General features: G+C 55.9%; 2 protein-coding genes across 2 annotated transcripts; one reads left to right on the forward strand and one right to left on the reverse strand.

Annotated features, from left to right (window-relative positions):
- Positions 1 to 2329: 2329 nt before the first annotated feature.
- On the forward strand, positions 2330 to 11709 carry NCLIV_052000 (putative DNA replication licensing factor; the record flags this gene model as incomplete). Its single annotated transcript, XM_003884753.1, has 17 exons — positions 2330 to 2332; positions 3179 to 3257; positions 3596 to 3785; positions 4244 to 4467; positions 4640 to 4779; positions 4921 to 5134; positions 5498 to 5885; positions 6361 to 7040; positions 7546 to 7663; positions 8078 to 8295; positions 8470 to 8564; positions 9012 to 9199; positions 9738 to 9888; positions 10128 to 10261; positions 10710 to 10890; positions 11064 to 11150; positions 11635 to 11709. 17 exons carry the CDS (start codon positions 2330 to 2332, stop codon positions 11707 to 11709), a joined length of 3165 nt encoding a protein of 1054 aa, XP_003884802.1.
- Positions 11710 to 15285: 3576 nt separating this feature from the next.
- NCLIV_052010 (conserved hypothetical protein) lies at positions 15286 to 19005 on the reverse strand (the record flags this gene model as incomplete). The annotated part of the gene is made up of 2 exons (XM_003884754.1): positions 15286 to 18145; positions 18434 to 19005. 2 exons carry the CDS (start codon positions 19003 to 19005, stop codon positions 15286 to 15288), a joined length of 3432 nt encoding a protein of 1143 aa, XP_003884803.1.
- Positions 19006 to 22179: the final 3174 nt, after the last annotated feature.

Here is a 22179-nt window from a genome sequence, read left to right on the forward strand (position 1 = left end):
CAGGACAGAACGGCGGATGCGCTAGCCCACTGCTTTGCCGACATTCGTAAAAAGGAACCGCCAAAAGTGAGAGACGACATGGAGCACAAGAGTGCGCGTTCAACGTGCGGTTGAGCTCGCGCAGTTTAAAAGAGTTCGCGTGTCCTGCTGAGTACAAGAAATATGTACAGGTAGGCGTCGGTCCGTGCCCAGGAGAAACTGTTTCTGAGCCGGTGAGGTTCCGACAGGAAACTCCCTTCAAAGCTGGAAAGAAACACCAGGGAGATTGAAGGAAAACAGAATCGAAGCCGTGAGATGTACGTCCGCCAGGCTACCCACTGCAAAGAGTCCCGGTCCCCAAGTGCGGTAACTGGATACTGTCGCTTCAGTGGAGACCTTCAGAGGCGACTGTCGAGCTTCATTTTTACAGCTGCGTTGTGAGGGCGTTCCGGAGGGAACTGAAGTTCCGGTTGTGCTGAACTAGGTGGAGAAGAAAGAAAGAGCTGACTCGATCGTTCCCTATATAATCAGGACACGACAGCGAGGCGCCTTGGAGGATGTCCACCGCCGGCAGGGGTTATCCTCGGTGTTGGAACGTAAATATATCCTGCGCTTTCAGGATGCTTCGCCAGCGCTACTTTCGGCCTCTGTTCCCTCCCACGTCTCCGGTTCTGGCCTTCTGCATAAAAACAGACTGCTTGTGCTTGAAAGGCCTCCGTGATCCTCTCGGTGCTGCACTGAAACTGCGTCGTTCCTAGTCTTGGTGGTGAAGACGCGTCTAACAAGCAACGCCAAATCGGGTCCTCGGCTCCTCCTCTTCTTTGCGCTTGCCGAAAACGCTTCTGTCGCGGGTGTTGATTTGCCTGTACCCAACAACATGGATCAACTCCATCACACGCCCGCGACGCTGGTGTGCAGTCGCTCTGCGGGGATCTGCACTATCAGAGAACTCAAACTGGATGAAATTTGAACTGAATATTTCGATGACTCTATGCGTGTCTCTTTGCACTCCACACAGGGTGTCCGTCCGCACCACGCCGACGGCTGTAAGCGGTCGCGCGTAGCTTGCGGCAACGCATCGATATAGACAGTTTCCTGGGGGCCAGGTTCGTGTTCATTTCACTCAGTCCGGCGCCTCCTGGTCATCGATGCTGTAACGGAAGACACTGCCGCCGCTCGCGCGGAACGAAGAGAAGCCTGCTCAGCTCCTGAGGACTGCTTTTCTGCCGATGCGAGACAACACAACGGGTGCCAAGGCCTGCCGTTGGATCCTGGTCTCTGTCGCTTTTTGGCGAAAAAACGCGTGAGAAAGGAACTCACACCGCCCGCAGCCTTCGCCTGGACCCACACAGCGCGCGCCTGTCGGCAGACGTCAACAGCTGGGGCCTTTCCTCTGTGCGTCGATCTTTTTGTCCTGTCGCCACGCAGCCACACAAAGGCCGTATGCGCGTGGAACCACCAGGTTTGTCGAGGCGCGGCGTCAACCAGAGACGCCTCGCTGACGTGTGTCTCCCGCAAAAACGCTGGGTTGGGAGGACGCAAAACTGCACTCTGTGCGGCGTTCTGCCTCCCCCCTCGTCCCCGTCACCCGCCTCCGACCGTCTCGCTCTGTCTTCACATTGTGCGGAGACTGGAAGCGTCGCGCGGTCTCTCGGCCCGCACGCTCGTTTTCCCCTGTCTTCCTGTGCCAGGAAACGCGCGTTGAGAAGAGAGGAAACGGAAACTTCTGTTCAGCCTGCGAATTCCGAGGCAGAAAAACACAGTCTTTCGCAGTATTTTGGAGAGGGAAAAGAGACGCTTTTCCGTCAGTGCTCCCCGCTGCAGGCTGTGCGCCTCCCTCGGAAAGTTTACACACCTAGAGCAACAACCCCCCGTGCACACTTTTGCGCGATTTCGGCCAGGTCAACCGACTCGGTTCACGAGCAGTTTTCTCTGCCTCGCTTCTGCCTCGTCTCGTGATCGAAACCTTTTTACGCGCCTTCTCACGTGTCTTTCTTCTGCTCTGTCCTTCTGTCGTCGCGCGCGCGCGCGGCGAAGATCCGGTTTCCGCGGCACACCGCCGCCTAGAAACCTTCAGTTTACCTCCCGTTTGCAGTTTGGCCTGCGAAAGTTTTCCCCTGTGTATTCCACCGGCGTGAAACGCCCTGTACACGTTCGTTTCTTCCCGAAATCTCTCTTCTTCTCTTCGCCACCCCCAGCCTTCGACTCCAAGCCCTCTCTCTGCGCCTTTTCTCTCTCGCGTCCTGTCTCGCCATCTGAGAGACGGCCTCGTTCCGGAACGCGGGGGTGCTCGCGACTTTCCTCGAAAAAACGACGCATTCAATCATCCGTCAGCGCCTCGTCTACAAAAATGGTAAAGATGAATGACGCGGACTGCCCCGTCAGCAGCGAAGCTGAACAACCCCGTGTCTCGGGGAGGCCGTGGCCGATTCTCTCGTCCGCCACGCCTCGTGTTGTGTGTGCTTTTTCTGAAAAAAGGAAGAAAGATGGCTGTGACAAACTCTGTCTTCCGTGTCCTGTTCGTCTCGCCTTGCGCGCAGAACTCGGGCGTGGATTCCGCCATCTGCCCCGGGTCGCTGTCCCGTCTCTTCTTCCCTCGCGTGTAACTTCCGCGGCGCCTCGGCCCTCTCTCATCCCTGTTCTCGTGTCGAGACTCTCTCTGCCTTCAGTCCTCGGATGGCTGCCTGATTTTTTCTTTTCTCGCCCGCTGCCTCTCGTTGCTTCCCCCAACTCGAGCCTGTGTCGCCGTCCTGTCTCCTGTGCCGTCCCTTTTTCAGCCTTGCCTCTCGTCTCTTGCTCATTGTGTGTTTCCACGAGCGGCTCTTCTTGCCCGAGGTCTCGCCCTCTCTCTCTCTCTCTCTGAGTCTTTCTCTGCATGCAACAACTAGCCGCTGTCAGCACACACCCGATGGACCGCCCGCGTGCGACTGGATGCGACTCCGGTTCCCGGAATCGCTGTCCAAACGCCTGGAGCGTCCGGCGCATGCAGGCCTCGCGGTTCAGGCGGCGAATTGACTGGAACTGTGTGTGTCGCCTTCTGCTTGCCTCTTCCGCGGCTCTCTCGGTCGGGACTCGTTTACCGAGAACGGGGAAGAGCGCTCTGTGTCTGTGCAAGGCTTCGCTCTCGTAGCTGCGAATCCTCATTTCCGGCCGTCCTACGTTTCTCAAGCTTCTGACGCTGTTTTGTGTCTCTTCTCAGTCGAGCCGAGCGAGCGGCCGGGACCAGTCCTCCCTGCGCCGGACTGAGGAGGAAAGCGAGGCTGACGCCGCCGAAGGAGGTCAGCAGGCAAACGAAACGAGACAGAAACAGGGTACACGCACCGCGTTTTCGAGGCAGGAATTTGCAAAAATCTAGCTTCACATCAAAACCGGTGCAGTGACACAGAGTAACGCTGAGCCACACTACAGTAGGCTCTCAATGAATTCAGTGAATAGCGCAAACGGAGGCTTGTCTCTCTTTTCTGCCGTCTCCGCACATCACAGGATGTGAAGAGGTGCCACATTGCATGCACAAAAGTACTTTTACATGTGCATATATGCGTACTATATATATACATATACATATATATATATATATATATATGAGTGTGTGTGTGTGTGGCGCCCTCTTTTCCAGAGCGTGGGGTGGTGCTCTCGGAGGTGGAAGAAGACGACGACCAAGGCAGACTGCGAGGCGGCGTTCTGGACGAAAATGTCGACTATTTTCAAGGAAGTCGCGAATTGGATTTGGAGGAGCGGAGGGCGGAAGAAGAAGCAGAAAAAATCATCGATGAAGAAAACACAGAGGACCTCGTCTTTGGCATGCGGTACGGCTTGTTGCAGGGTTCTTCATATGGCTAGCGAACGGTGAAGTAGACACAGCCTCTCCGGTGGTTTTCCTACCTCTTGTGCCTGCATCGACAGATTGGCCTTTTCGCATTCGCACATATATATATATATATATATATATATATATATACATACATATATCTGCATATGTATACCTATATATAATATGTAAAGTTGAAGGTAACCATGGGAAGATGCGGGGTTGGGAACAACTCGAAAGAAGCGATGTGGAAGCGTTGCTGGTGTGGAGGCACAGTCGCAGTCTCTTCGCATGGCACCATGATGGAGGCATCCTCCTCCCTCTGCATGCAAACGGGACATACATATGTGCACGCACATATATAGATGCATATATGTATATATCTATGCATGCAGAGGTTTATGCTTTGAAGTGTCTCATTCCCTTTCTTGACTTGTCTGCTATCCGTGTGTGTAGAGATGATGAACGCGAAAGGGAGGCGTTTCTGGCGGCGGGCATGGATGCCGACGCGTTTGACGCGTCGCTGATCGATGATGAAGATCTGGACGACCTCGATCCCCACTTGGAAGAGAAAGCGAGGAGGGCGGCAGAGCGTCACCTGGACGCGAGAGAAAATGAAGCGCGAAGAAAAAAGAGGGGTGACAAGGCCGCCAAGGGAGATATCTGGGCTCAGCTTCTGGGTAAGCCGCCGGGTGACGAAAAAGCCCTGTGCACCTAATCGGGTCCGCTATGCACATCCCTAGTACAGAGCTCTCTCCACATGTGTTCGTAGATCGTTGCATGCGGTGTTTTTATTTCGCGGTGTGAACCTCCCGATCCACTCTCTGTGGGGTGTCGAAATTTCCCGTTCAGAGGAAGATGACGAAGGCGCCTCCGAGATGGACCGTGTTCTCCGCCGCGTGGAGGAGCGCAGGCGGAGATTCTTCTCAGGCACAGGCATGGGCGGCCGAAGCGGTGAACAAATCAACCTTCACGACCTTAATGAAGCGAAGGTGCGTCGAGACCCGTTCATCGCGGTGTACACACATCCACACATGCATATAAATATAAATATGTATATATGAATACATCTGTGTGAAAAGGAATATATGTGAATATCTGCTCTCGCGTGGGCTCCTGCTTTGCCTGCTCAGAAACTTCTGACAGAATCGAACCCGGCCCTCGTGCCGTTCGGCGAACAACACCAGCAGGCGATGGACACCTTGTTCAAGTACTTTCTGTACAAGTTCAATCTGCATGCGTTTCGACGGGTGCAACACGGAGGTGGTGTGGGAGAAGAGGAAGAAGGGGAGAAACGCGACGAGAAGGCGCTGTACTACCTGGACAAAATTCAAGATATGATCCGCGGTACGAGCAACGAAAAGACCTGGACAAGCTGTAGCGTGTCTCCATGTATACGCACACCCAAACCAGGGAAAGCCCGAGCGCGTACACTATCAGGCGCTCGGTCCTTGACTCCAGGAAATCCCTTGGATTTTCTATCTGCCGATTACATGTACCATCAAGCGTCCGGGCTGCCATCGCATATCTGATTCTTCGCCCATTCATTCACATAACTTCGTCTCCACAAATCCATATATATATATATATATACACGTCTAATACATGTGTATGCATACTCATGTACATGCCTACGCAGGAAGAAGTACGTACACCACGAAAAAAGAGGAAGAGGTTTTTTTGGAGGATCGTGTGTTGCCGTCTTTTTAGAGGACCGGTCGACGATCCTGGTGGACACACGCCACTTGATTTTTTTCTCGGACCAGTTGGTGAAGTGGATCGAAGCGTATCCCCTTCCAGCGCTGCAAGTCATGAACGACGTTGTCACCGTCGAGGCTGAGGCTTCTTGCCCATCGCTGTACTCGACGCGAATCTGCTCGGTGATTCTCACGGACTGGCCATACAAGGAAGAGCTTCGCCAGCTGCGGTGCACGCACTTGAACTCTCTCATCTCCGTCTCGGGCGTCATTACGAGGCGGTCCTCTGTGTTGCCCAAGATGCGCCTGCTCTATCTCAAGTGCGGCAACTGCCTGAACAGCATCACAGACGTGCCCATCCAGATTGTTGAGGGCAGGAAGAACGACGCCATGCCGCGAAAGTAAGCCGAGAGCGGGGCCGAACCGCGAAAACAAGAGACACGGGGACGACGCGAGCACCACAGCAGAGACGCGAGAAAGAGAAACGGGAAAACTACCACACAACGTCGCCACGAGGCGACGAGACAGTTCTCTCTGAGGCAGCGAGACGAGGAGCGGGGAAAAGACGGCCCTCACCCTCGTACAACTGAGCGCAGACGGACCTGCTGCAAGCACACGTCCCTAGACGCCTCACACACTTTCCCTTTTTTGCCAACGAACGCATAGATGTACAAACGTATATATATATATATATATATATGTGTATCATTAAGCACGCGGGGTATCTGTGGTAGGCTTTGATTCCTTACACGTATGGCTGACGGGTTGCGCGGACTCGCGCTGTGCCCTGTCTCCCTGTCTCTTTCTTCCTGCGTTTTCTCTTTCTTTTTTATGCGTGACAGCTTATGCGTTCCGGTTTCTGTGGTGACCCCGCAGGTGCCCACACTGCCAAGGTTCGCGGTTTATCATCGACAGGGTGAAGACGGCGTTTGTGGATTTCCAGCGGCTCACGCTGCAGGAGTCGCCGGGGAAGGTTCCGCCGGGGAGGCCGCCGCGTCAGCGCGAAGTTATCATCACGGGCGAGTTGGTGGATTCGATCAAGCCTGGGGAGGAAGTGGATGTGTTGGGGATTTACCAAACCAAGTGCGACTATTCCCTGAATGCCAAGACGGGGTTTCCGATTCTCGCCACGGAGATTCTCGCAAACAACGTCGTGCGCACGAGCGACGCACGGATGACAGAGTTCACCGAAGACGACCTCAAAGCGATCAAGCAACTGTCTCGAGATCCGCACATTCGCGAGCGCATCTTGGCGTCCATTGCGCCGGCGCTGTGGGGCAACCGCGAAGTGAAGACGGCGATCGCCTACGCGCTGTTCGGAGGCGTCCCCAAGGGGCGAGGCCCGAGCGAAAAGGGACAGGACGGGAACGACGTCGCCGCCAGTCTGATGGGAAACAGTCGCGGGCGCGGCCTACTCGGCTGGGGCAAAAGCGGAAACGACGCCGCTGACCCAGACGCCATGGGCGGGAGAGCCGAGGAGGGAAGCTCTCAGGGGGGCGGCACTCTCGGCGCGACGCCCCACACCATTCGCGGGGACATCAACGTCCTTCTCCTCGGTAAGAACTGGAGACAAGGAATCGTGCCTTTACACCCAAGACGCAGAACACCGAGTACCTCCCGAGAACACCAGGCGATCAACAATGCCACAGTCAAGTCGGGTTCCACGCGATCTACACAGATATATATATATATATATATATATATATGTATATGTATATATGTATATAAATAAATATGTATATAAATAAATGTGTATATGTGTATAGTGTATGTGTGTGTGTATGTGGGCGCGTGCCTATATGGTTGAAGGAGAGGAAACGGCGTGTAGTCTGCGGTGGCGATGCGCGATGCATCACGGCTTTCTGTTTCGCTGTGTAGGACTGGGAGCAGGAGGCTGCCGTCTGGGCTGTTTGTAGAGACACAAGCTCTTCCATACGTCGATGTTCGTCTTAGGTTGCATGGTTTTTGGATGCATCGAGATGTAGCGCTGTCTGCGCAGGATGTCTAAATGGGTGCACAAACCGACCGATTCACGAAGAGGGCTGGTGCGCTTTCTTTCAGGTGATCCTGGTCTCGGCAAGTCTCAAGCTCTACAGTACGTTGCGCGAACTTTCCCCCGCACCGTTTGCACCACTGGCAAGGGTGCCTCGGCGGTCGGTCTCACAGCTGGTGTTCGAAAGTAAGTCCCCACCAGACGCTTTCTGCTTTGGCATACACACCCTACAAGCCACCACATCCACAAACCTGCGCATATGCATATATATATATATATATATATATATATATATATGTATATATCAGAGATATAGATATAGATATATATGTTTATGTATGTAGAAACACACATGCACACATACCGAATGCATGGACATGCTTCGCGGGAGATAGCGTTTTGGCCAGAAGGAAACGGATTTGCGTTGCGTGGAATGTGCACAGTGATGAAGCCAAACCCGCACGACGTCTATATGTGTGTGTTTGTGAGTCCGTGTGTTTGAGAGTTCGTGTGTGGCTTAACACAGTCGGCTCTGTTGGGTCGCGTGGGGGCGTGCAAAGCGTGCAGGGGAGAACCGTGTTCATCTTGTTTGCGCTTCAGGGATCCGCAAACGGGAGAATGGACGCTGGAAGGCGGTGCCCTGGTGCTGGCAGATGAAGGCATTTGCCTGATTGACGAGTTCGACAAAATGGTAGACCGAGATCGTGTGTCCATTCACGAGGCGATGGAGCAGCAGTCCATCTCGATCTCCAAGGCAGGCATCGTCACGACTCTCCGCGCCAGGTGCTCCGTCATTGCGGCGGCCAACCCCAAGTTCGGTGAGCAGAAAAGAGACTGCCGACTCTGAAAACCTGGAGCGAAACGATCACATCAGGTTAAACTCTACATTGCGATTTAAATCGGTTAGAACACGACCAGGAAAACCACCAGGATCGGCCCTCAAAGGTGCCCACCGCATAAAAATCAAGAGTTTGCATGCACTGTCGCTTCAGGTCGCTACATTCCTTCCTACACGTTCAAGGAAAACGTCGATTTGTCCGACCCGATCTTGTCCCGTTTTGACATCATTGCCGTCCTCCGAGACGTGGTGAGTTTCCGCGGCTCGTCAGCGAACGCCACGGGGAGAAAGACGAGAGCTGGAGCACCCACCGTTTCGCGTCCTGAGGAGCGGTTGAGGCGTCGAAGGCGCATGCATGCGCCGCGTGCCACTGATTTTTCCTCGCAACCGCGCGCGCCCCGATTGCGTAAAGCAGAGACCGGGAGAACCAACCAGTCTCGGGGCCCGACTTCGCGTGCTGTCCGTTCCTCCGTTTGTGGAGATTCTAAGCAGAGCATGAGGCCTGCTGCCGGCGCGCCACTAGCCATGCATCGATTTGTACATGCAGTTTGAGAGTCGCAAGTGGTGTGCATATCGCAGATTCACACGATGCATGCAGGCACGGAGAGAGAGGCGCGTCGGTCTCTCTTTTTGGCCTCCAGGCACATCGAGAGACGCCTTTGTGGACATGTTTGCTGTGTGGGGTGTGCGCTACAGCCCGACGCGGACGAGGACCATTATCTGGCGGAGTACGTGCTGACGCACCACCAACTGGCCCACCCCAACATTTCACACTTGGAGAACTATCAGCAGCGGATGGAAGAACTGGAGCACATCATGCTGGGAAATCAGGCGTATGAGCCGATTCCTCAGGACCTCCTGCAGAAATACATTCTCTATGCCAGGTAACCGCGCGCGGGCGGACGGGACCAACTGGGAAGGGCCGGAGACAGAGGCAAGCTGATCTACGACCGGTTTCTCTGTCGATATAGCCAAAGGTGCCTACGCGAAGAGCACAGGCGCGACAACGTGCCTGCCTGCGCAAGCGCCACACCATTTCTGTGTCCTGCACGGTTGTTTGTTGAGCCCTGCGCCTTTTTTTCTCTTCCGGCTTTCCGTTTCCGACAGGGATTGCTCACTGTCGGGTCTTCTGGCTGTGCTTCTCAGTGGTGGTCATCCCTTCGCTCCTTGCAAATCCCGGTTGAGTTTGCCCGTGGGGGCGTTTCTGTTCCTCCGTTTGGTGGGCGTGTGTCACTGTATCCGCTGTTACGCCGACGTACACGGTCCAACCGACTCTTCGTTGTCCCTTCTTTGTTCTCGCCATTCTTTGCTCGGTGCCGCGTCGCACCTTCCACGCTCCCGTTTGCGCCTTTTGCGTGCCTCTCTGTTTCGTGCGTCGTCACCGAAGTTGGCGCGTCATATGTGGCGTCTTGCGTTTCCCAGAGCGAATTGCCGTCCAGTTCTCGACACTTCCGTGAACTCTGTGGCCGCAAAAGTTTCTTCCTTCTACGCGCGCCTGCGTCGGCGAGCGGCCGCAACGGGAGGTTTGCCTCTGACCCTGCGTCACGTCGAAGCTCTTCTGCGCATGGCCGAGGTAAGGCGAAGGAACGGTGCATTCCTGTTGGTGACGACGCAGGTCGCATGCGGGCGTGTGCACGCTGGACGCGTCTCGACCTTTGGTTTGTATCAGCAATGAAAAGCTTGTTCCTAGGGCAGGAGGAAAGATACAGGTTGTGACTTCGATCAGAAGCGCGGAGGAGAACACCCAAAGGTTCGGTGACGGCACCCGTTCACCGTTCGCCTTTGGGTCTGTTGTTTCCCGACTGCGTTCAGGCAAATGCAAAGATGCGCCTCTCGCCGGTTGTCAGCAGCACAGATGTTGACTACGCAATTGCAACTCTTCTGGACTCGTTCATCTCCTCCCAGAAGTTCGCCGTGCAGCAGCGCCTTGGCCGCGAATTCGCCAGGTAACGTTCGAGACTCCCGCGGGGCTTCTCTTTCGCAGTCGCCGGTCTTTTTCGGCAAATCTCTTTGCGTCGCTTGGTTCCTAAACTCACGACTCCCCCGTTACACTTGTGCATTCGTTTGTGTACGCTCACGACTATGTAGACCTGTATTTGTATAGGATTTCGTTTCCCTACACAAAGCGCCGAGATTCGCGTGCATCCCCCTCTCAAACCAGGAAGGAGGGAAGGCCTTTTGGGCCACTGGGCTCCAAACAGATGGTGGCGGGGCGGCGAGAATCTTCGCCGAAGCGTGCGGTTGAGTCCGTCCCACTAGGAAGAGTGTCGATTGTTCGAGGTTGTCGCACCGAAGCGAATTCCAGTGTCGTGACGCGGCGGCGTCGAAGGTCGAAAACGCGTCCAAACAATGGCGCTTCTGCGCCCCTGTGTTGCGCTTCTCTTTTTTCTTCAGATATCGCGCCCTCGCCAGAGGGGGTTGGGCGACACTGTCTGCTCTCTTGAGACGTCTTATGCAACAACGCCTCCAGCGCGCCATGCTGCAGAGAGCGGGCGCTCCAGGCGCAGAAATGGAGCCTTTGAGTCAGGCGGATTTCGACAGTGCACGACGAGTTAAAGTGACAGAGTTTGTGAAGGTAGGTGCCGAGTGAAAAACAGTAAAGAAGACATCAAACGGAGGCGGGGTAGCAACTCGTGCTGGTCTCTGAAGGTTCCATGTCTTTTAGTTGACGTGCGTCGGAGTCTCTGCCGTTTCTGCCTTCCTTGCCGTCGAGGTTATTCGCGTGCCTTTTTCCCTTGGCGTTTTTAGGTTGCCGCCCAAAACAAATTCGCGGCCTACCAGGTCGAGGCGTGGATGGCGTCCTCGCACTTCACTGAGCAGTTCCGCATTGTCCAGGTGCGTTTCTTCGCGCACGAATTCATAAATTGCTTGCCATGCTCCAGCGCCTGTCTAGAGCTTTGAGTCTGTTGCTGTCGCCGGCTTGTTAGGATCAGCAGACATCGACATGCCGCTATCTAGGCTCGAGACACGGCTTCAGGAGCCGGTACGCGGCTCTGTGCATATGCAGACCCACGGAAATATGCAACAGATATGTACATGTGTATTTATATATGTAGTTGAGATTGAGCAGCACTTGCGTACAAAACAGGTATGCATGCACAGCTAGTCGTACGCTCCATATATGTACAAGGCCGTATGATTGCCGCTAAAAAGGTAAATGAAATAGGTCTGTACGCCGTTCCCGAGAGCGCGCCCTGACGAATCAACTAAGAGTCCCCTTAGGCGTTCGAAGCCTCAGTGTTGAGGTGTATTGGTCCCGCTGAGGATTCCTTGTAGAGACTCGGGATTCCCTGTGCGTTTTACTGTCGCGTTTTGTCAGGAAGGAGAAGACAAGACGATCGTCTCGCTCAACTGGAGCCGGCCGACCGCGTCGGCGGCTGACGGCAGCAAATAGACTAAAGGAGCGAAGCGAGTTAAAGAGGAAGAACAGAGAAGAGGAGACGGGGAGGAGAGGAAGAAAAGGGAGAGGCAGACGCGAGAGAACGCGGAAGAGAGAAGGTGTTTGCACAGGAAGAGGGGAAAGAGCATAAAAGAGAGCTTTCTCTTCGCAAAGAAACAGACACACAAGAACATGCGAGGCACGTGCACAGGTTCTATGGGGTGAAGCCACACAACAGAGAGGTGAATTGCAGGAAAAGGACAATGAGGTGACTGGAGCCGTTCCTTTTCCTGCGACAAGCGATCCTATTTTAAAAGTTTTTTCTCGAAACGCCGCTGCCAGAGAGACATCCGGGAAGTGTGCGAGTAGCGGGGTCCCGCCGTATGTGCAGAACTGCAAAGACGGTGAGTTGGGCAGAGACGCGAGCTCGTGTCTGCGTTTCGGCCCGTTAGGTGTTTCTCTCTTGTCTCTTCTGACTGCCTCCACCATGAAGGACACGCGATGTGTCGTTCTCGTGTGAGTTTGTGCTCTGTTCCTTCTGTGTTGATTGTACTGTGTAAAACGCCTGTCGATGACTGTCGGGACTCCGCTTCGCTTCGTTCTCTCGGCTGCATGTGTACGTTTGCCCTTTTGCTTTTCCTGGAAAAACATCCGCTTGCCTCGGCTGTTCTCTCTGGCAGTCGACCTATCTTTCCCTTTTAAAAAAGAACGCAGTGGGCCAGCAGGCTCCGTTTCTTTCCTTGGCTGATCGTGTTTTGCACTTCGTCTTGCGAAGCAAACCGATGTAGGACTTTCCTTTTGAGTGTTGCTTGTTTCCTGCACGTGCGCGTGGTGGCCATGTTGTGCCTGTCTACAACCAAAAAGCAAAACCCATCTGTCGGCGCGATTCTTGGCGTAGCGATATGTGTTTGACGACTCGCGTCCGGGTCCCACTCGCAGTTTCGTTCCTTGAGTCCCAAGAAACGTACTCCACCGCTTTTTCGCACGCGCTGCCACGTCAAAGCGCACACACGCTTTCTCGCAGCAACCGTTTCCCAACTCGCTCGACGTTGCAATATTTCGTTACACGCTGGGTGACTTACCAGTAGGCGTCGAGTTGAGTTGCGACATCGTTATCGGGAGTTGCTCGCGTAAAGGACAACACCGCAGCCATCGAGTCGACGGCGTCGCGTCGTTGCGCGTTGAACCCGGTGGAAAGTCAAAGATCCGAGAATTCCACTGCCTCGCGCGCGAGAATTCACGTGCGCGCCACAGGGCGTGTTGCGACGGAGACTGAAGTCTTCCCTGGCGTAGGAAAACACTTCGCGTCAACCGTAGAGGCGATATGTGGGCGCATTCGGCGAAGCGCAGCTCTCGTGCTGAACGGAAGAAGACGAAAGGCGGCTCTCGATTCTTCACACGAGCTCACCAGCGCGTCCATGTTTCAGTCTACTTCGCGTCTGCCGTTTTCGGGGCATATTATCTGAAGGCGAAGAAAAAGGGGGTGGGTGGGGAGTTTGCCCCGCTCAGTATTTTGAGTCAGCTTCGATGCGTTTCGACCGAAATCCTGTCTGAATGCCGTTGGAACAGGCTGTGCCCCGTGGTCCTGTCGCAAGCATGCATCTTGCAAAAACGTGTGTCGAAGCCTGTTCGAAGCACATATGTGCATCATCGCAAATTCGTTCGCATAACAGCCAAAACGAGGCATAGTACTTGGATACGGTAAACAAAGACACTGAAGATCTAAACCAGGAGTCCACCTCGTGTTTAGAATTCGGTGGTGGTGTAGGTTGGACGATGTATCCGCCTCTCAGAATTGGTTTGATGGTGTTAAATCCAGAGGCTGTGTAGCTCGGGCTAGTCGCCTCCAGTGCTGCCGTCGGGTTTCACAGAGTGGAAAAGGCACGCGAAATCGGCGGAGTCTGCGAGGCGCCGCGGAAGTCGCTCTTGTTCGCTTGGCCACAAACGGCGGATCAATGACTTCGGGATCGTCTTTCCGTTGGCGAAGAACGGCGCCGCCGTCCCTAGGCACCCCCCACATTTCTGGGGTATTCCAGTAAGGGACGATCCTTTCGCGCTGGTGTCAAGGATGTGAGAGCAGCACTCTGCGGGTGGGTCGGCGTGCGGCTCTGTGAGCGGAGCGCTCGCCCCGTTTCCGTTGGCGGTTCGGAATGATTCAGTTCCGGCGACGGTTCCCGCTTGGAAAAGGGGAAGCCCGCAAAAGCGTGGCCCTACCCGTTCAGGTTTCACCGGTGACTCGGACCGTATCGGTAGGGGATCTGTTTCGTGGCAGTGGGAGAAGAAAGGGAGTCTCTCTTCTCTCTCTACTGTACATTCCAGCGGTTCTCCTGTGTCCGCCAGTGTTCCAGAACAGGAAGGGGGATGAAAGGCAGCGCCTTCTCTCGACAGGTTCGTGGTTACAGATTGAGAGCAAACAGTCCGGTGGGATGAAGCGACAGGGGGACGGGCACCAGCTGCGGGAAAAGTAAGCATGTAGAAAGCTGCACTGCGGGGACATTTCGCGTTTTCAGCGTGTGCACCCACAAAAATGGTATACACAGAAACTCGCCCTCTCTTTCCACGCAGGGACACGTGACCTGTCTCACGCGAGCTGCGTAGCACACGCCGCTTCGATTTCTCTTCCATGCGATGGTAAAACTTTCTTTTAATGTTCCCTTTTTCGGCGTTTTTTCCTATCTGCTTCCTCCCTCTGTCGGTAACTTCCTCTCTGTGACGTATGCGCTGCTTCTGTGTGTCTCGTCTGTTTGTCGCTCGTCAATCTCCTGCTTCGTTCGCTCGTTTTTCCGTATTCCTCTCCGACCTCTCGGCACCATGCCGTATATGACCCTCTCTGATGTTCCATTTGTTCTCTTTCAGTTTCTCATTTCGCTCCACAGTGTGCATCCAGCGTAGGTCTTGAAACGAATGCTCGCTGATTCCAGTATCACCCTTACGACTTTGTTCGTGTGCTCTCCTGTTTTGGGTCTTCTTTCCTATGGCCCGGGATGCATGCCCCGGTTTCCACTCTACCCGTTCCTCGTGTTTGGGCCTTTTCCTTTCTTCGTCCAATTCGCCTCCACGATATCTCCTCTGCCGTCCTTCCTCTCTCTCATCTCTGCTTGTCTCCCCGTCTCCTCTCTTCCGACCACGACCTCGCTTTTCCGCGACACCGTCAGCCCTGCGATTCAGTTGTTTTCCAGTCTTTCTGATCCATCCTGCGCAATCTCTCAACTGACCTCCGCCCGCTTGACGGTCATCCGATTCTTCGGCCCCCCCCCCCCCAAACCCCCCCGGAAACTCGAACGCTATGCCGTAACACCCCCGCAGTCAATCGGAGTTCCGCTTCCTGTCGATGTTTCCTTACGGCGCGTCCTGTCCCCTCCCTTCTTCTACCCACTCCCCTTTGCAATCCTCCACCGGGGGGGGGGGGGGGGGGGGGAGGGGCTACGCATGCAAGGCGTGCGAGACACGAGTGGGTTTCACGCCGCTTTCCTCGCACGCACCCCGTCAGTCTTTCCGGCGCTTCACGCGACTCGTGAACGCGCGCCTCTCGCTCTTCTCAGACACACTCCTCTCCCTGAGAACCGGGTCTCTCCGCTGTCCTGCCTTGATCTACATTCGAAGAAACGGCGGAGGGGGGACCTCGTGAGGGAAGGGAATGGCCATGAAGGACGGGGCCGCAAATTCTCTCGAGCCTGGCTTCCCAGCCTCTCTTTGCACAGACATCTTCTCCACGAGTCTCCCTTCTTTCCTTCTCGCCGCCCGCTCCCGCGTCTCTGTCTCCGTCACGGTCTCCACACTGGCGCTCCTCCGCATGCCCGCCCGTCGCTTCTCCTTGTTTGCCCCATGTCCCCCGCCGTTCCCTGTGGCCTTTGCGCCCAAGGAAGCTGGGAGAATTCGCCTGCTCATGTCTCCGCGTCCAAACGATCCTCGGCTACCGACCACGAAAACCGATGACGAGCGCGAAGATGCCGACGATGGCGACGACGGAATTCCCCGCGCGAACGAGAGTCTGCGCGTTTCTCTGCTGTGAGCAGCGCGTTGAGACTCGTAGGCATTGCCTCGCTGTTCGGTTTCGCGCCTGCCGCAGCCCACGTGGTCAGGCGGCGCACCCGGCGATGAAGTCTCTGGGCGCACGGGGAGAAACAGCGCAGCAGACGCCGCAGCAGACACGTTTCCAGAAGGCGCAGACTTCGTTCTACCCAGAGGGAAGTTGTGGGCCGAAGGGGCCGAAAGCAGCCCCCCTCCTGCCATCAGCGCGGCAAGCGAGGGCGACTGTGAAGCGGCATAGGGGACAGCCGGAGACACCCCAGGACCGGACTTCAGAAGTTGTACAGCCTTCCGAGAAGACGAGTTCGGCAATTCCCGACTTTGCGCCGTGAGTGCAGGCGACGCACTCGAGCCGGTCAAGGCCTCCTCCGACTCAACCGCGCTGTTGACTTCCGCAGAGTCCCGACTCGCATGCGTTAGAATTGGAGACGGACTTTTGAACGCTGGGAGACCCACCGCGTCCTTTCCCTCTCTTCCGCGCACACACGTTTCCTGAGTCTCGATGCCTCGGCCCCTCGACTCTGGGGCCCTCAGCAGAGACAGAAGAGGCCGTGCGTCCAGCGCCGCTGCTTCGGCTTGTCCCTTTCGCGCTGTCCCCTTGCCTCCAACCGTCTCCGCGCTCGCGCCTCGCCCGGACGAGCGCCGCGTCAAAAGCCCCAACAGGAAGCTCGTGGGGGAGACAGGTGCCGCGTCCTGCTCTCCGCCCTCCGGGAGCCCTGGACTTTCTCTCTCCCGACGTGGGTCCAGCGGGGGCGCCGTCGAGAGGGAAGACGAGGACGAGGACAAGGCTGACGACGGACGGGATGATGAGGCAGTGGCAGGAGTGGCAGATGCAGAAGGACTTGACATCGAGCCGAGCAGAGAGAAGAACGAATCGAGAGTTCCGTCTCTTCGAGAGAAGAACAATGTCTTCGCGCCCTTCTCCTGCTTCTCAGTCTTCTCTTCCAGATCGGAACTTCCCGCCGGGCGGGTTCCTTGAGTCGCCTCGTCCCTCTCGCCGCTCTGTTGTCTTTCCTTGCTTTCTTCGCTGCATCCGCCTTCCTTCTGCACACCGGAGAGGCGCCCACAGCCTGCCGAGACTCCGGCCGAAGAAACTGCTGACGCTGCGGCCTGGGCGGAGGGTCCGCCCTCGACGGCTTTCATGTGTCTCGCGGCCTCTTGTCTCTGAACCAAACTCTGAAGAAGGAAGCTCGTCGAGGCACTGAGAGCGCTCGACAGGCCTCCAAAGCGAATGTAACCCAACGCGGAGAGAGACATTCCCGCACGTGGTTCGCTGTGCCTTGTGGGCACGCAGCCGGATACACTCGGCGGCTCGTAACTCGCCGCGCCTACCCCTTCCCCCTGCTCTCCACGACCCGAAGAGGAGGAACAGGGAAGAGAACGCGACGACCTAGCCGTCGACAACGGGCCGAAAGCAGGACTGAAAGATGGCGACAACGAAGAGACACCTTCGGTGCTCCGCCTTTCGTTTCGTTTGTTCTTCGCCTCGCGGGAAGCAGTCTGCGTTTTTCCCATGCCTGGCTTCGAAGGCTGCGCAGGATGCAGCGGGGGAGTCGCGCACTCAGATTTCTTCCTGTTCTTCTTTCTCTTCTCGCCCTGTGTTGTGTCCCCCTCTACTGGAGACAGGGAACTCGACAGTGTCTTCTGCTTCTCTCCCACCGAGCCGTCTTTCGCCTTCTCATCGCAAATCGTCAACACCGTGTTCTCCCGCTTACCCGCTTCTTTGTCTTCTCTTTCTTCGCCTGGTTTCGACTTTTCTCCTTTTCGGCTTCTACCCGTTCCGCCAAAAATCCCAGGAGGAATCCCTTCTTTCTTGGCAGCCCTTTTCTTCGCTTTCCCTTGCTTCTCCTTTCCGCGCCTCTCCTGCTCATCCGCACCTTCTTTCGGCTCCGCCCCGCCGGCGTGTGACTCAGATTCCATCGGTTCCCCTCCGGTGTTATTCTCTTCTTGCTCCATTCTCTCCTTCGATGTGGCCAACGAGGATGAAGAGGAAGAGCGGGAAAGTTTCTCCCTCACTGCCCCTCCTGCCTTATCTTCTTTTCTATCTTTCCTATCTTCTCTGTCCGAGACCACGTTCCGTTTCACCACTCCCTGACTCTCTCTCTTCCCGGTCCTTGTTCTTGCCTTCCCCTCCTTCGTCCCCTCCTCAGGCGCCAAAACTTCCGAAGGCGCTCGACACCCCGCCCCGCGGTCAACTTCGCCGGCCGACGCGTAAACCACGGTCGAGGCAAACGCGTCTCGAGACGATGCAGGATGACAGGAAGACAGGCAGCCTCGCGAGGCCCTCTTCTGACTGGACGCGGCGGAAGCGGAAACGTGACTGGGCGCGAGGACGGCTCCAGAGCTCCTCGCAGTTCTTTCGCCTTTGTCGACAGGCACTGACGAAAAATCCAGCGCCTCTTCTCCCCGCCTTTCTTCCTTGCTGCGAAGCGCACGGACAACACAGCGGGAACCGGGCCCCGGATGGAAAGGAAAAACACATGGTCGGAAGCGGCGGGAATACGCGCCACGCAAAACAGACCATAAAAGAGAGCGACGGAGACAACACCATCATGTTGGCGGAGGCCATAAGGCCGACACACGAACTTTCGCACGTACACGTTTTTTTTTTGCTGCGGGACCCAGCCTATACACGCATTGGATTGAACAGCCCCACACGTCGCCTTCGATTATTCACATACTTTCGCCAGTCTCGTGTGCCTTCGCTCACCGTCTTCGGTTTTGAGACGCGCCTCGGTTCGCCTTGTGACCACCGAGGTCGTCTGCAGTTCGCTGGGGCGCTGACTGAACCCCCGGTACGAGCTGCGTCTCGCCCTCTTCTTCTCCCTTCGCTCCTCGCGTGCGGCCGGGGCCGCCCTCGTTGCCTGTCTCTCCTCGGCAACAAGGAGCGGGCCCCGGCGCCGGCTCTGAGGAAACGCCTTGCGCCGGCCGCTCTTCTTCACAAACTCCTTGCCCGCGTCCGCGCCCACGCGCCGCGCGTTTGGAGGATATGCGACAGCCTGAGACTGTCTTTTGGGACGAAGGCGACCCACCAGTACCTCTGTCTGTGGAGTCCACAGGCTCACTTGCGGCTGCGCTCTCGGTACACTCTGCAGGGCATGTCTGGCTGTCGCCTCGGGCCTCTCGGCGTTTCTTCTTCTTCTCTACCGCTCTCGGACTACTGACCTTTCCTTCCTTCCGCTCTCGAGACGGAGGCAAGCAACTACCAGAAGCGAGAGACGAAGACGAGGAACACGGAACCAACTCTCTGCGCGAGAGAACCAAAACTTCGCCCGCCTCCATGCTGTCTCCCCTTTCTGTCGCTCGGGCGATGGGACGGAGAAAGTCACGAGAGGACTGCCTCTCGGCAGAGCGACACGGGACAGCGGAAACCGGCAAAATCTGGGAAAACAGACGCGGAAACGCTTCACCTGCGTCAAACGTCTGACAGACGAAGTTACAGCACCTGGAAGGAAACGAGTCAAAACCAATCCCGGGACGGCGAACGGAATCTACACAGGAACGTTCCGCCCTCTAATGCATCTCCTGAAATCCAGATTGGACAAGAGCGCAACCACTATGCTACACGACACCCCTGCTGGGGTAGTGTGCGGACGACTGTTTTCGCGTCGACAATCACCTTGAAAAGACACTCCTCGGTGGAGTTCTCAGCACGCCCGCGCATTTACGTTCACCTGAAAAAGGATGCAATCGCGAGGTCGAGTCACGGCACGCACCCCCGCATTCGAATGTACGTCTCCAGAATCTTCCCTCTTCCTGCGATGCTTCATCTCAAATCGAACAGACGCGCCACAAGAAAAGAACGCGTTTTCCTCCCGGAAAACAGAAAAAATACACTGCAATCACGAGACGTGTTGCCAGGAGTCAGACCGCCGAAAACGTGAAGAGGCAATGCACCGTACACGATGGAGGCTGGCGTAAAGAAAGGCAACTGACGAGCGTTTTTTCTTCGCTGAAAACAAACACGCGGTAAGACACGAATGCCATCTGCTTGCCAAGAACCAACTCGTTCGCGGCTCAAAAAAACAATGGCCTGTCCTCCCTTCAATCAGAGATGTCGGGGCGAGAAGGCGTGTGAGCCTACAGAAGAGGGAACGAGGGTAGGGCCCGAGGGGCGATACACTGAAAACTCTACAATCCCTCGCAGCGTCGAACGGCTGACCGCTTTCGCGCGCGCTGCTCGGTGCAAGAAATCGAAGCACGCCGCAAGGGTCGAGACGAGGTACGCCTCCAAAGATGACAAAGCCCGCAAAGTGGTGTACAATGCAGGCGGGAAAATAAATGGGAGACAGGAGATTGAACGGTGACGAAGATAAACTGCGTCCCCCGCCCGGAAAACAGACGCGAGGGACTCCCACCCTCTCTTTCCGCGGCGTGCCAGGGCAAGAACAGAGCCGGTGTCTGCTTGCTACCTTCTCTGTGCCTAAAAGCAAGGCACCGAGGAGAGAACGGCTAGACGATGCGAAAAATGGATGAGGCCACACACGTGAAACGCGATCCAACCCCTGAGGAGTTAGAAGCACTTTTGGACGCTGTCTCGCGAGAAAGACGAAAATGACAACAAACTCGAGACTGTCAAGAAGGGCTGCACGCACGGTCGCCTGGTGATGGAGCGGCGCAGAGACGGGCTGTACGTACACGCCAAAGAGGATTCAAACGGCGTGCGTGGCCTGGTCGAAATAGAGCAACCGGCTGGCCGACATATATCGTCCAGCCGACAGCCGACCCGAAGCCCTGAGGCTCCCTCTAACTCTGTAAAAAAAAAGTCCCTGTATCTCGTCCGCCGACACTGACAAGGAAAACTTGACCAATACACGGAGCAGCAGCCACGTGGCGTTTCCACCCTTTTCACGCAGACGCCGCAAAGCGATGCAGATTTCTCTCGCGCTCTGAAGGGGGTCTAGCTACACAGCAACCACAAAGGAAACGTGAAGGTTACGGTACCTCTCTATTCTGCCTTCCTCAAAAAAAGCAGAAATACCCTTCAACTCGGAATTCCTGCTATGGCCCCCCGATTTTTTCCTCTCCCCTTCATCCCCTCTCCCTCTACAGTCCTCCCTGAATAACGTCTACGGAAGTTCTGAGCTGGAAATGGGAAGCAAGACTGCTGCGATAGGCGCAATCTGGAACGGTACAGGGGAGGCTTCCTCGCCCCTAAAAAAGACCGGGAAACCCGTCAAGGTTCCGAAGCACTATCCCACGTCCTAAAAAAGACGCGCTGACAAGAGCGCTTACGGGATGGTACGAACGGAAAGACGGCGAAAAAGGGGCGCCGCCGACCGTGCCAGGAAGAGAAAAACGGGATGCGAGACGCCCGGATGGGACAGTGGAAAAAGGCGCAAAAAATTGGAGCTCGCTCGTCGGCTGTGAGGCAGCGATGGGAACCGTAAAATCTCCTCCTGACAACAGCAATATGATGAAGAGCCTACACGTGAATAAGTCAATGCTTCCGCGTGGATTTATCTCGAGTGACGAGACTCCGGAGAGACCCAGTTTATCCCGCAGTCGGGACGCTGGTGCTGCCAAAAAGCAATGTGGCACAGAGTTCAAGTTGCGATGGATTGATTTCGCGGGGAAAACGACTATGGGTTTTTGTAGACACAGACACGTCGAGCCCTCCCTCTACTTTCATGGGAGGCGAATGGGAGGATATTTCCCAGTTGTGACGACCGACCTTCTCCTGAGAGCGAGCGCGCACGAGCGTGAATTTAGGGGAAGGCCAAATTTACTTCACCCCTTGCCCACCGTCAAATCCTCCGCTTAAAACGCGCCACAAGCTGCGTATCGCAAAATATGCTTTCACAAGAGCACTGGGAGCACGCGAGCGAGACTCGAAGGAAACCGCCAGGAAAACCAAAAACCTACCGCAGAAACCGTCGCGGCGGCACACCGGAACATACCCGCTGAAAACGGTCCTCTGCAAATCCTTCCTGATCGCTCGCGGTCCACCACCACTCCCTTTATACCCCGGAAACCAACGTCAAATGCAACACTTTTTCACCGAAATCTTTTGTGTGGCATTGTTGCGCCATGGACGGAAGCGTCCACTGGGACTCGTCTCTCTCCCGCCCAGTTATTCTTGGGCCGCATGCAGTCAGCTACGAGCTGGCCACGGCCAGCGTCTCGAGACGGGACGCAGACGACCAGGTTCATGGAATCACGCAGGAATCGCCCTCGAAACCGAGAAAAGGAAAAGCTTTTTGTCTCTCTCGGAATCCGTAATAACGGGATGCTTCCATTCTGTGCCACTCTAGGTGATCGAGGGCGGCCCGAGGCGGAGGCGTCTCGGCGCCTCAATAGTAGTGGAAGGCGCCCCGGCACCAGTTCCGCTGCGTCCGAGTTTTGCAGTTCGCCGCCCGGAGCCAGTCGAACCAAAGGAATTACACACCCAAGGTTGAGTGTGTGTCCGCACATACGCGAGCGAAGCCGCCACCCCTGTGGCGCTGCGAAGGCACG

Source organism: Neospora caninum, chromosome X, assembly GCF_000208865.1.
Source record: "Neospora caninum Liverpool complete genome, chromosome X".
In the NCBI taxonomy this organism is placed as follows: domain Eukaryota; phylum Apicomplexa; class Conoidasida; order Eucoccidiorida; family Sarcocystidae; genus Neospora; species Neospora caninum.